Source organism: Drosophila montana, unplaced genomic scaffold (assembly GCF_035044405.1).
Source record: "Drosophila montana isolate Dmon_TW-CO22-7 unplaced genomic scaffold, ASM3504440v1 contig_1408_1, whole genome shotgun sequence".
NCBI classification, from domain to species: domain Eukaryota; kingdom Metazoa; phylum Arthropoda; class Insecta; order Diptera; family Drosophilidae; genus Drosophila; species Drosophila montana.
Genome location: NW_026996360.1, coordinates 410930 through 424455, shown reverse-complemented (window position 1 = coordinate 424455; position 13526 = coordinate 410930). Strand labels below are relative to the sequence as shown.

At 38.8% G+C, this 13526-nt stretch overlaps 2 protein-coding genes across 4 annotated transcripts in view; both read right to left on the bottom strand.

Annotated features, from left to right (window-relative positions):
* LOC135428571 (zinc finger protein 814) overlaps window positions 1–13526 on the bottom strand; it is a 240866-nt gene that overhangs the window by 155374 nt on the left and 71966 nt on the right. For all 3 annotated transcript variants that reach the window (XR_010436279.1, XR_010436280.1, XM_064682645.1), the window contains exon 3: window positions 12581–12645. The gene's annotated coding sequence lies outside the window, so the exon portion shown is untranslated. The remainder of the gene's footprint in view (window positions 1–12580; window positions 12646–13526) is intronic.
* Window positions 510–1367, bottom strand: LOC135428239 (ER membrane protein complex subunit 7 homolog). Its single transcript, XM_064682095.1, has one exon. The coding sequence runs from the start codon at window positions 1298–1300 to the stop codon at window positions 593–595; it is 708 nt and encodes a 235-aa protein (XP_064538165.1). The 5' UTR covers window positions 1301–1367; the 3' UTR covers window positions 510–592.

The following is a 13526-nucleotide window of genomic DNA, read 5'->3' as shown; positions in this document are numbered from 1 at the left end:
CATTATTATTATAAGTATATAATATTGATAAGAACTATGAACCCAACTATTTGAATAGCACGGGCAAATGTGGCCCACTGCTAATAGGAGTACATACTACATCAATCAACAATCTTGGGGCTCGAACTAGAATCCTTCATGTTCAATTGCCTGAATAACCAGCTCACTTAGACAAATCTTCTTATCAAGGACTGCATTGTGTAAAAGGTCCATAAACTAAACGCTTATATCAAGAACTTACCCAAGCAAATATTTATATTATTAGTATGGACATATATCCATGTTATATATACATATATAATGTTAATAATATTTCAGGTCTAGTATAAGCTAAAATTCTTTAAAACGGGTTGTTTCCAAGCCTTTCTCTCTAAATTAGTCAACGATAAATAATATATAAAAAATATATCATTAACAGAAAATAAAACCCGATGATAAGTCAACTATGATAACTGTATGACAGAAGCATCTTTATGCTTCTCATCAACTAATAAGAAAAAAGCTTCATGTTGATTCATCTCGGATATTATTCACAGATCCATAATAATGCATGAAACTTAACAAGTGAATCGCATTAAAAGCAAGGGGCTAGCTAGTTGCGCCTCTTGTTTGCGGTGCCTCCAATGGCCTTCTTCTCCTTCTCGGGTGGACGCCTTCCGGTGAGCAGCGAGGTGAGCACATCGCTGAGATCCGGCACACCGGTGGGTATCTTGGGGAATTGTATACTCTCGATTTCGCGCTTGGTTTCCGGATCGTTGATGAGTCGCGGCAGCAGCAGCATCAGCATAAGCGGCACCACCATGAGCAGCACCATGGGATTCAGCACGTAGTCCATGATATTCCACTGCTCCCGGGTGCGAAAGTAACGGCGACGCATGACGGGCTTCAGGACCAGCGGATAGGGCAACCGCACCACGTGCGATGGCTTTATGTGGCTCACCTTGCGCGCCCGGAACCTGCCATTGTGGGCAATGTCCACGCGCACCGGCTGAAAGAAAATGTCCGCATGATGCGCGTACAGTATGTAACTGCCGGACGGGACTCCGCTTATGGTAAAGCTGCCATCCAGCCGCACGAATCCCTGGTACTCGCCCCCGTTGATCGACAGCGTTATGTCCGCCGGCCACTGGGCACCGACGCGTATCTGCGGATCGGGCGGCAGTATCATGCCCTCGATCGTGTAAAGTGCGCTGCTGGCGGCATTCTTTTTGGCGCCCAGCCCCTTGGAAAACTCCGCAGACTGCGAATAAGTTTGGAGCGCACAGAGCATTAAAATTAATATTACGAAATTTTTAAACATTTTTCGACTCGATTTCTAAAACGTTATGTGTGTGTCAGGAAAGATTCTCTGACTCGAAGGCGTTTTGTTTTTCTTTTTTGACAATTATTGAGACATTTTTAGCAAAGCATTATTTGATTTCTGGAGAAACGGATATGCTTTTATAAAGTTGAAATATCAATAATTAATGGTCCCTTTATTTTAAATACTTATTAACAGTTCCATAACATTTTTTTCTGCTGTGTTCTTCGTCATCTTTAAAATACTCTCTTATGTTGCCCAATGTTATTTGATATCAATTATAATCCTTCACTTATATTCTTTTAAGTATATTCTTTCACTTACATCCTTTCAATTGTATTCTATCAGAATTTACATAATCTATGTACAAACACTTCTGCAACTAGCTCCAATACAATCGAATCTAGTTAATAAGTTACAGCCACATTTATATACTCCTTCCTATCCTCGATGGTCAGTTGATAGAGATTTAAAGTTTGCCATCTTCACCATTAAATAATAAATAAAATGTAATCAAAGCATTTGCATAGCAAAGTTCACATAGCATCATTGACATATTACTATCTGTCCTCCATGGTCACTTTATTTGCATTCATGTGCTGCAAATGTTCTTTACGTATTCAAATAGTCTGTCTAGAGACTAGACGTATTCGGGTGGGTGCCACTCATAGTGAATACTCTGCCTGATTTGCTGCTCTCCGCGTGTTGTGAATGAGTCATTTGTGTGGCGCCACGCCCACATTCAATTAGAGCGATCCCCTGCCGTCCCCCGTCGCCAGCAGCCTGTTGCTGTTCGGTCGTGACCAATGTGACTTTTGTTTGCCGATCGTCAGCACATGTGAAGCTGCTGAACCTTTCAGTTCGGCTGGCACTCGAGTGGCAGCCAAAGTAGCTGCCACAAATTTGCACTCGGCGGAACGTTCTTTGCTGCATGCGACTCGCTGTCGCTTCTGTGCCGCGCAGCCACAAATCCAACCAAAATTGCCTCAACGCGCTCGACACGATTATGCGATAATTTCGATTTGCCAACTTGCAACTTGCGGCTTGCAACATGTGCAATCATTTTTTGTAGTACCCAGTTAGCGAGTACTTTGATTTTGTGTCGCAACTTGTAACGCAAACAAAGTGGCTCTTTTCTATATAAACGTATATTTATAGTCAGTTGCCACTTATATATAGAGTCTTAGTCATTATGAAAAGCCGCATATAGTCAGGCCCGCTTTCTTCTATGGGTCATGCAAGTTGGCAGAGGTCCTCCATTTATAAGGACTAACTAAAATCTCGGTTGGAAAACTATCTTTGTACAACTTTGCTTAACTTAGTCATTTGTCGGAATAGTCCGGATCGTACAATATGAAAAATATGTATTATTATTTGTGATAAAAACTAAGTGTGCAAACAGAGATTCCGTAGAAACAACTATGTTGATTTTGTCCAAATATATACATAGATCGCTCCAATTAAAACAACAGCTTGTTGCAGCATATAAGCCTTGTCTTATCATGATTGAGACTACTATTTCATAGCAATCTAAATTTTGTATGGAAAACTTTTTAGTTTTCGAGATAACTAGACCAAACTTAACACATATGAGCCTAGTATACTTCTCTTTGAACCTTATCCATACACAGAGAAAAAAAACGAAGGCCAAACAAGCAAACTCAAGTCAATCTCAAAACTCTTAAGGTTTATATCTTTATATTTAAATTTAAACTAAATACTGTGATATTATGAGTACGCCATATTTTCGTATATCAGTAAAATGTCTGCAAGGGTATTTAAAATTCGATCTAACCACTCTTCTCTCACTTTTTTCACAGTTCGTATGTTTATTTTTGTTTTTCCCTCTTCTGCAAGTAGCACTGAGATTTCAACAAGTGCTCTTCAGGATTTGCGCCAGCGCAGACGATTTTCCAATAATTTTGCGCTGATTATTTGGCTGCCGATCCGAAGCGAGCCACTGCAATGGCAGCCAGCGCATCCTCAGCTGCAGCTCCATCATCATCATCATCATCATCATCATCATCATTATCATCATCATCATCATCATCATCATCTCGAGCATCATCATCATCATGATGATCGTCATCGTGGTGTCGTCATTATGGCAATTTCGTGGCCGTCGTTTGATTTAGCGCCATTTGAAGCCCAGCTACAGTGTTTACTTGTATTGGTGCCCACTGTGGTTGCTGTTGTTGTTGTTGCTTCTAGTTGTTTGTATTTAAATTTTGTTGCTGTTGTTGGTGCGGCTGCTCCTCATGGGCTGCTGCCATTAAACTGAGTTGTTGGCTGCGCACAATTGACAGCCGAGGCGCATGAAAATTTAAATTATGGCTCCTCCATGGACCCCAGCCATTTGGTATATGTGCTACCTATTTGCTGAATGGAACCAAACTGCAACTGCAACTGCAACTGCAATTGAATGTGCGCTGGCATGCCCGCACTTTATTCAGTCACAGATTAAGTTGCTGCGATTTCAGCGCAAGCCTTTGCATCTTGATGGTTTGAATGTTGGCGACGTGATTTGCCATTTATCCAAAAGATACACAAAGTTTGCCAATTCGCATAGAAGATACATTTACTTATTTACTATGTTCAGCTATTAACAGTTAACAGAGACATCAGATTCGATATTTATTACGGGGTGTGACTAGATCAATGTCTAGAGCTCTCTTTTATAATAAATGGAAATTATTATTTATAAGCTTCAAGCTTTTGGCCCCTTCCATATCAACAATTTCTATTATATTTTTATTGAACAATTAAACTAATAATTAGATGCATAATTGCAGCACTATATATTACAATACATTTACTATTAGCTGTCATTATTCAGCTTGACCTGCAATTTCTTTAAATTCCAGCTATTCTATTAAAAATTACCGAAATAAATTTAAAATGTATTGAAAACAAATGTAAATGTAGGAAACAAATAAAATATAAGTATATAACTCGAGCTTAACGAAGAAAATGCAATTTTGGATTTATAAAACGCCCCTTTTCCACCCAGTTGGACGGATTTGCCAAAAAAAAGGTTAAACAGGTTCCCAAAAAATATTTTACATATTTGGGAATATTTTGATATTTAAATAAGTTCTGAATACAATTGGATAAGAGCTCCAAAGTTTGTTTCCGCTCTTGTCTTAATTCAGCTCAGATTTTATGGCCTGCTTTGATTAATTTATTAGGCAGTAATACTTTTTAGATTTTCCCTTAAAATGTTGTATCTTTGGGGGAAGTTTTCAAACTCGCTTTGTCGAATAGTTCAAAAAAATATATGATTTGATTCCTTCCTAAAGCAGTTATGAGATTTTTCGAATAAGGAAATGCCAACCTGCAGTTTTTTTTATTTTCTTCTGCAACATTTTAAGGCTCATCTATTAATTCAGACTTAAGCTAATATTAAGCAGCTGAAAAAAAGATTTGGACAAGAACTGTAGGCATTTCCGAGGTTCGATCTAAAATCCAAAAACAAGCCACATGCAAATTAAGAGCGTGTTTGTTGTCTTTCGTTGAGATATGTTCAAGGGATTCCATCTTCTATGAAATGAGTTTTCAAGGGAATACCGAAATGTGTTAAGATATGCAGGAGCCGTCAGCACGATGCAAGAAATGAAACTGATGTTGATTTCGAGGCTGAGGCTGAGCTGAAATGGAATTGGCCACTCGTTTGGGCCAATAATTTCAAGAATTGACACAAACTTAATAAATCACTCAGGGGGCACCGAAAATGTTGCGAGGGACAAGGACAAGAGCCTGGCGAACGACGAGTCGTGCAATACTTGTTGGCTGTCAGGATCGGTAACGTTTTTCGGTAAGTTACCCGAAACACAATCCACACAGAGCCAAGCAGCCAGGCAGCCAAATAGCCAGCCACACAGCACACTGGCTAAATGACCCATTGTTTTTGGTATTTGGTTCCTAAACAATCGGATTGGCATTGAGGCTGTTCGCTGAAACAAAGGACCTGGGCCAAGATCAGCGCCTACAAGTCAGGAGACAATCGATCGTTGCCGCGACATGGACGAGCCTGCAGATCTGTCGCTTCGACAAATATCGCGCATGAATATTTAAAAGTTTGCGCCAACAAAAACTAAAATAAAAGAAAAGCAAACACAAAAGGTTTCAGTTTTGAGTTGAATATTTATGGCTGTCAGTTTGGAACTTTCATTGGAATTGCCATGCAAATCATTTTACGAATAAGTTATGATCCCGCTGAACACATTCATTAAATAGCCGATGTCTCGTATAATGAAATCCAATTTGAAATTGTGTAAGAAACAAAACTGACTGATAAGCAAGCTGGTTGGTTATAAATCCGAGTGCTTATCGTTAGCAGTGCTATTAAACAATTTACTTGCAATCGTTCAAGTCGTTAACATATGGTATTCGTATATGGAATACTCCATATGGTATATATATATGATAGCGATAAGGATTAAAGTCTGCGCTGAGTCATGTGTAACAAGTACTCGGTTAGTGCCAATCATTCAACTCGGATTTACGATCATTCTAACGAAATAATAAGACCCAGAGCTGTTTGGCTTATAAATCCATCACGGGGCTATCAATATATTTTGATTGATTTATAGCGTTTAAATCGTTGCTGATCATATTTCTTAGTGGTTCATTGCGGCAGATTAGATTAAAATTGTTTATGGAATCGCATTATTGTTACTACGCTTAACTGATAATAAGAAAATATATTATAAGTAATATTGGAACAGGTTAGTTCTTTCACGTGAGAGGCTTGTTATGTTTATCAAGCTATATACATTTATTTTAAGTCGAAGACAGAAGAAAATTGAATTAAATTAAATTGAATTAAGTAACGTATTTATAAGTTCTAAGAATAGGAGAAATCTTTTTTGACCGGAAAATACCAAAGGTTATGTTATATAGATTATTATTTGCAATAAAAATTTGTGGTTTTTGGATTTAACTAGATTTTACAGCTAGTAGAGCGACCAACTATTGGGTATACTTTCAGGAAGAAAGCACGCAGCGAAAATCTCAAATAAAAATCGTTGTTAAAATATAAATAAACTCAATAATAAATAATAAATGAACTTAATTAGGTTACAACTTAATATATAATAAATAGAAAATTAGCAAATAATAAATACATATCAAATAATAATAAAATAATCAATATCAATGAAAAATTAATAAATTATAGGTGAGAAATAAATAACAATTAATAGAAAAGAAGCAGACATTAAATAAATAATAAATAAATAACTTAATAAATAATTCAACAAACAAATAAATCAATAAAAATGTAAATTTAAAAATTATAAATAAATAATGAATAAATAAATAAATAACATGATCTAAGTAAAAGTTAAATTAATAATAAATTAAAAAAAAATATATATATTTGTTTGGCTGTCCGGAGCTCGAGTCAGCCAAACGAACATTTATAATAAGGAAAGGGCGCCAAATCCAGCATTAAGATAAAAATAGTTATTTTTAAATAACAATTTAGTAAATGTTAAAAGAAAGACAAAACAAAATTGTATGTAAAGAAATGTTAATGACTATACACAATCGGAGAGTACTTAGAAAATTGTGAGTATTCCATGTGCGTTGTGAAAGGAGTTTAAAAAAAGGAAAACGTAAGCTGCCTGATCTTGAGTTCCTACGAGTTCATGCCTACAAGGTGGGCCCTGTCCGCTCCTGAATGCACTTTAACCAAATTCTCCATGTCGCAACATATTCTAATAAGCGCAAAAATATCTTCTAATTAAAAGAAATTGCTGAACATGCCTCGCGGATAGCTCAGCAATTTAGCAGCTCTGTTGTTGCTTTTGTTTTTAGTTTTTTGTTGTTGTTGTTGTTTGTGTGGTGTGCATCCAATGAATCAGCCAGACTCCAGATATGGCTGCAGCGTTGACGACCACGACGACGGGTACATTGAGGACGATGATGAGGAGGAGGCAGCTACAAGATGGAGTGAAGTGGATGGCTGTGGATGGGCGAACGAGGCTGGGAGGCTGGGATGTGTGTGAGTGCGCGCGCATTTAAAACAAGTTCAAGATGCAAACAATGGATCATTATCCAGATACAGAAAGCAGAAGAAGAGCGAAACAGATACAATCGAGCGCAATCGCCAGCAGTCGCCAGCCAGCCCAAGTCTGAGCCAGAGCCAGAGCCAGATCCCGAGCCAGAGCCAGAGCCAGAGCATTCCCATAGGTTACACGAGATGCCTGTCTCCGAGTCCAGCGAGCAGGGCAACCGGGCAACTGTTCAGCTGGGCAGACTGGGCTGGGTAGGCAGCTTGAAGGGGGCATCGGATCGTAGCTTCGATGGCTCTTGTTGTTTATTGATTACACGCTTTTTGGGGAATGCGATGCATTGGCAATGCCACGGTGGGCAGGGACGGCGGCTAAGGCTTAAGACCGACTCTGGGGACCCAGTTGCCATAATGGTGCGGATGCCAACGGCTGCAACATGCGCCTGTCATGCGATCGCCGCCAGAACATAACATCCATTACAGCGGATCGGAACGAGACGACGGCGATGGAAACGATGGAGACGATGGCGAATGCAACGCTTACGATTGTCGATGCGATTGGGGACCGGCTTCGCTGTTGGAGCTGCAGCGCGCAATATGAAATTCAATGCCACATTTGCAGCATGAACTAGAAAATAAGCGAATAAAATTACAGCACAGATAATGGCGACAAAAGAAATGCCCTCACAAAAACCATTTCACTTATTTATGCAATTAACAAATTACAATTATTTCCCATGTTATATTTATTATTAAGCCCGAGTCAATTCTCAAATCATAGTTATATATTTATTTAAAAATTAGTATTGAAAATTTGGACAAGATTAATCAAAAGAAAGTTATCAAAATTAAAATGAATTAAAAATAAAATTTAATGCAGTTACAAAAGATTTTCACGTACAGTGGATACCATAAATGTTCTTTCCAGCTGTAGCCCAAGCTTTAGCAAGTATTCAATAGAAAACAAAAATGTACCTGATTGCCTGAGGCAAAAAATTAAACTTTCAAAATACTTAAGTTGTTTAAAATTCAACTTAAATTAAGAAAAACTGCGTCAATTAGTTTATATCTAATTTTTTTAGGTTAAAGATTCGAGTTATAGAATCAGCTTAAAATTATTAAAAAAATTAATGAATGGAACCCTGAGAATCGAGCCTCCTTTAGGACAGTAGACAGAAGACAAAATCTTTAGAGTACACCTCATGCTCAACTTTGGTTCTGTCTAGAGTCACCAAGCAATTGTTGAATTTGTAATACCCTTTCTTTTTGTGCTACCTAAAGGGTAGCATAAAGTTCTATGCTGCCTCCTGTGCATTTAAATACAAAATATCAAAATTAGCATTTGTAACAATGGCGAATTGGCCAGAAAATAATGGAACTGACCTGGCATAACCGGCGACGATCTTGGCCACGGCATCGCCAGCATCGCCAACATCGCTCGGCTCGTAAATCAGACATGAGGAGCCAGACCCATTGCCAGAGGCACTAGCCAATGCGGGGCAAGGAGCCTGCAAGGCGGGAGGGGGTTGGTTGGGTGCAGAGGGCGCGGGTGTTGGCTGCCACGACAATTGCACCAAATTCTACACTGGCAATGGTCAATGTGTGATGTCGTCTGTGACGACGACGACGGCGACAACATTTACAACGGGAGCAGGCTACAGGTCGTTCAACAACCAGGACGACTACAACAACAACAACAACAACAACAACAGCAACAAGAGGAACAGCAACAACCGCCTGCGATTGGCACAAAAAGCGTTGCTCAAAGGCCAATCGGCCGTGACTACAGCGACAGCAACAAAACAACAACAACTGCAACAACAACAACAACAACAACTGCAACAACAACATAGAGCAACATTCGCATATCGCATTGCAAGCTTATGCTACTTCCACGCCATATTTGTACCTCAACTTTTGCGACCTGACTACAACTTGTTGTGATTGGCAAAAGTCAAGATCCTTGTGTTTTATGGCCAAGTTTTTTGGTCGCTATGTTGCCAATTGGCTTCAATGATCTTGTCATGTCAGGGCGTAAGATTAAATTCGGTAAAAACAAAAATGAGAAAAGATACGTTATAAGTCTAAATACCTGCTTGGACTGTATTTATATCTCTAGAACTCTTTGCCTTGAAAAAACTAGAACTAAAAAAAAAAATTAAAATTTTTACTTGATTTTAGTGTTGAGTTTAGTTAACAAATATTTAATCCAAATTGTTCTATTAACAATTATCTTTTATTTTAAAATTTCTTATTTACATTCCTTTGCAATAAATGAAAACCAGAATTAATTAGCTTACCCTTATTATTCGTAAGTTCTCTTAACTAATAGTCAAAAAATTGCTTATTAGCAATTTACTAATAAAAGATTGAAGCAAAAGATTTAATGCAAACGAATTTAAATTAAAAAATATTGATTAAAAGACAATAAGACAGATGCATGTAAATATTATGATTTTTTTATGCGACCGACAACTTTATACCATAGTTAAAATGATTGTGTTATCGATAATCAATAGCTCGAAGATAGTAAGAAACGTTTTTTAATAAATGTTTATAGTCTTAACAATATATAAAAATGTCTGCCAAAACCCTTAGCAGATGCTTTTATGAGCTGTACGAGACGCCCAATTATAATGCCCAGCAGTGAATTATGTACAGAATGATCAGATAAAAGGCTTTCTGTTATGTAGAATCGATAGGCAAGCAATCGATAAGTTGTTCGCTTAGCAGTAAGCAAATAGGTCAAAATTCGAAGTATCTAAATAAATGAGTTTAAATAAAGTGAAGTCTTAAAAAAAATATAAAAAATATAATAATTTATAAAATATATAATATATAATGATTATTTGCACACTCTTTAGCTGATGCTCTTATAATTTAAAAGCTGTACGATATACCCAATTCTTATGGCAAGTGGTTTGAAGTCCTGAATGATCAACTAATAGATAATATTTAGAATATTGATACATACAGAACTTTCGCAAAAGATTTAACATGTTCTATTCTTAAAAAACTTTGGAATGCATCGAAGTAAGTGAGAGGAAATAAGTTATAATTTATTAAATAATAACATAAGATATGCAAAAGAAATTTTACAGAGTTAAGCGTCCCGAAATTTAAGTTAGACTTTCAAAGGTTCCGCTTGAAAGCGCGAAACTCATTTTCTTGCCTGCTCTGAAACAATTCGTGGCGATTTGAAGAAAATGTGAATGTCTTTTACCCGATATCCGATCGAGCGTAACAATTTCCATGTTGTTACGATCTTGTGTAGCTTTGATGCGGAATCGGTAAACAAGTATCTTTCGAAATGTAACAACGAAATTACACATCTAATCTAAATGGGATTGATAAGCGCTGGAATTTGCGGAAAATTAGCGTAGTTTTTTTTTTTGGCTATGCCAAACGATGTTGTTTGGGGGCTGGCCACTTGTGGGAAGGGGGTGAGGAGAGGGATCGAGAAAAAATTAAGTAGCGCTAAGAAATTAACCCGCAGGTCCTTTGCCGCGGACGATAAAAGCGATCTCATAAACAAAGCCAATTTGGAAGCGGGCAATGGCCATGCGCCTGCCTGGGGCACCGCACCCCGCCGCACCGCGCCGCTCGTTGCCTCCCTCCACAAGTGCACAACAATCTGCGGTCGTCCACACAGCACACAGAAGCAGCTACTTTAAATGAACAATTTTATTTTTATCCCGCAAACAAATCTCACAAACGAATGTTTTACAATTGGCCATCGAGGCCGAAGCGAGTCGCAGCCGCAGCCGGTGCAGGTCCAGGCCAGGCCAGGCCGGGCCGGGCCGGGCCGGCCACGGTCGGCGTCCGCCTCGGCTTTGGCTTTGGCTACAGCCGGAGCGTATTTAAGCAACATTATTGCCAAATCGTGACCATAGTTCCATGAAACTGATATGGACCAGCAGACGTTGAGCCCCCGACCCGCCGCCACATGCCCATTCCGCAAGCCCCCCAGCTGCACTTCAAATCCATGCCACGCCCACCCTGCGGCCAAAAGGCGCTTGATGTGGCGCTGCCATGGTGGAACTCTACACCCGATCCCGCTCATATTTGCCATGAAATGTGCGCCGTTGTTTGCCGTACAAATTAAATTAAGTGCAAAATGTTGCCGAGGGGCATCAAGCGCACATCATAACGGTGCCCGATGCAACATCTGACACATGCAACAGCCACCCGCCTCCACCGCTCCTCTAACTCCTCCAGCTCCTGCTGCTCGCGCCATCAGCAATTCGGCATTTTTCTTGGCGACTCCATCTTCCATGCAGCCATTCCATTCGCTTCTGGCCTGCACAGCCGCAGTTGCAGTTGCAGTGGCAGTTGCAGTTGCAGTGGCAGTTGCCGAGTCGCCGGAATCGTAGTCGAAGTCAAAGTCGGGGAGTCGCATATGCTTAACTTGAAATCGATCGATCGTAAATTGCAGACTTACGACTATGCGACTGCATTTATAGATTTTTCCTTTGGCTAAGCCAGCGCTTTGGCATTGGCTGTGGCTTCTGTTGCATTTTCATTTTCCTCTATTATTTTCTCTCGGGCCTTTTGTTTACATTTCGACTCTGGCGAGCGCAGCTGCCTACTCCTAGTCCGAGCCCACAGTTGGAATTGGTTAGCTCCACAAAAATGTTAAACATTGGAAAAGCCGCCGTAAAATCTCTACTCAAATACAATCAAAGGTCTTCAAAATTTGTTTGGGAAAATGTGTAAGACCTTATACTGATCTGCGTCATGTTTTATATTCCATCCTAATTCTATTTACCAACTCTCTTTACCACACTAACCAAAAGAGCAACAAGTTTGAAAACAATATGTTTTTTCTGTTCTCTCCCTTTTGTGCGATATTCTGAAATGTTTAGATAGTATGCTTGCAAGAAGTATACGTGGTTCCTATTTTTTCCCCATTCTGTGCGAAATTCTTAAACGTTTTGCCAGCATGATTACTTTTGCAGCATATTTTGTTCATAATATTTCTCTTTTTTGTGCGATGTTATTAAACATAACAATATAGATTACTTAAACTATGAAACACCTTGAATTGGATTAGAACGAATAGAATGAAGTTTCGTTATTTACCATGAATAATGAGCAGTGACAAAACTTAAGCGTTTCCTTTGGGATTCTCAAAAAAAAAAAAATTTATAAAAGAATATTACCATTTCAAAATTCTTGCTAATATTTGTATTCAAAACATAAGGGAATTCAGGGAAATTCCATTACACACATTCGTAATTGTATATAAAAATATGTGTACTTACCCAAAAATCTATTGTCATCTATTAGTCAGAATGAGGCAAACTCCCAGAAACATATATCCATATATCTAAAAGTACAAAAGAAGTAGAGATCAGATTAGAGTAAAAGCCATAAAAAGAAAGGGGTATAAAAAGAGAGGGAGAAAGAGAGAGAGAGAGTGCCAGCGGAAAAAGTAGAGTGAAAGAGGTTGAGCAGAGATAAAGCTTCTGAGATTAGTGAGACACTTATTTGCAATTTTGAGAATCGCATAGTAGAGCGATACATGAAAATACGTTTTGTAAAGTTTCTTCGAAACGGAGCGAGTTAGTCTTTAATTGTATTTCTAAATTTATCCATTTAGATTCAAATTATATTTTAGACAAATATATTTTCATAAAGCGAATTAAGTTCTCTAAAATAACTAAACGAATAGATAGTTGGTCATAAAAATACAAAAACATCATCCGGCTGCACTTCCGAATGAACGTATGTTCCCATACTACAAAAACCCGTTCAAGTGGTTTATAGGTAAGGACAGGCCGAAGGACAAATTGAAAAGAAAGCCACACTTCCTTTTCCTGCGACAGCGGTCGAGAGTCAAAGGCTGCCCAATGCCAAATACCAAGCTGAAGTCCAGGCCAAATCCGAACGGAATCCAATCCAAATCCATGTGTGCGGCGGCGGGTTGCTCAGTTTATTTGTTGGTTTTTCTCTTTATTTTTTTTTTGGTTGTTGGGAGACAGCAGCGGGAGGCTGTTTGAGAACGGAACCGAACTGAGCCGGCGGCGGCGAACTGAAGCGAGAGAAAGAAATACCCGAATTTTTCGTCTATTTCGATGGCAATAATTCAAAAAATGAAGACGGCTCGATAGTCATAAATCTGTCAAAAATCCATTTCTTCCATTTGCCCAACAGCTTGGCATGGCGTTTCCTTTCTTTCAGTGCCGCACACTCACTCTGTGTGTGTGC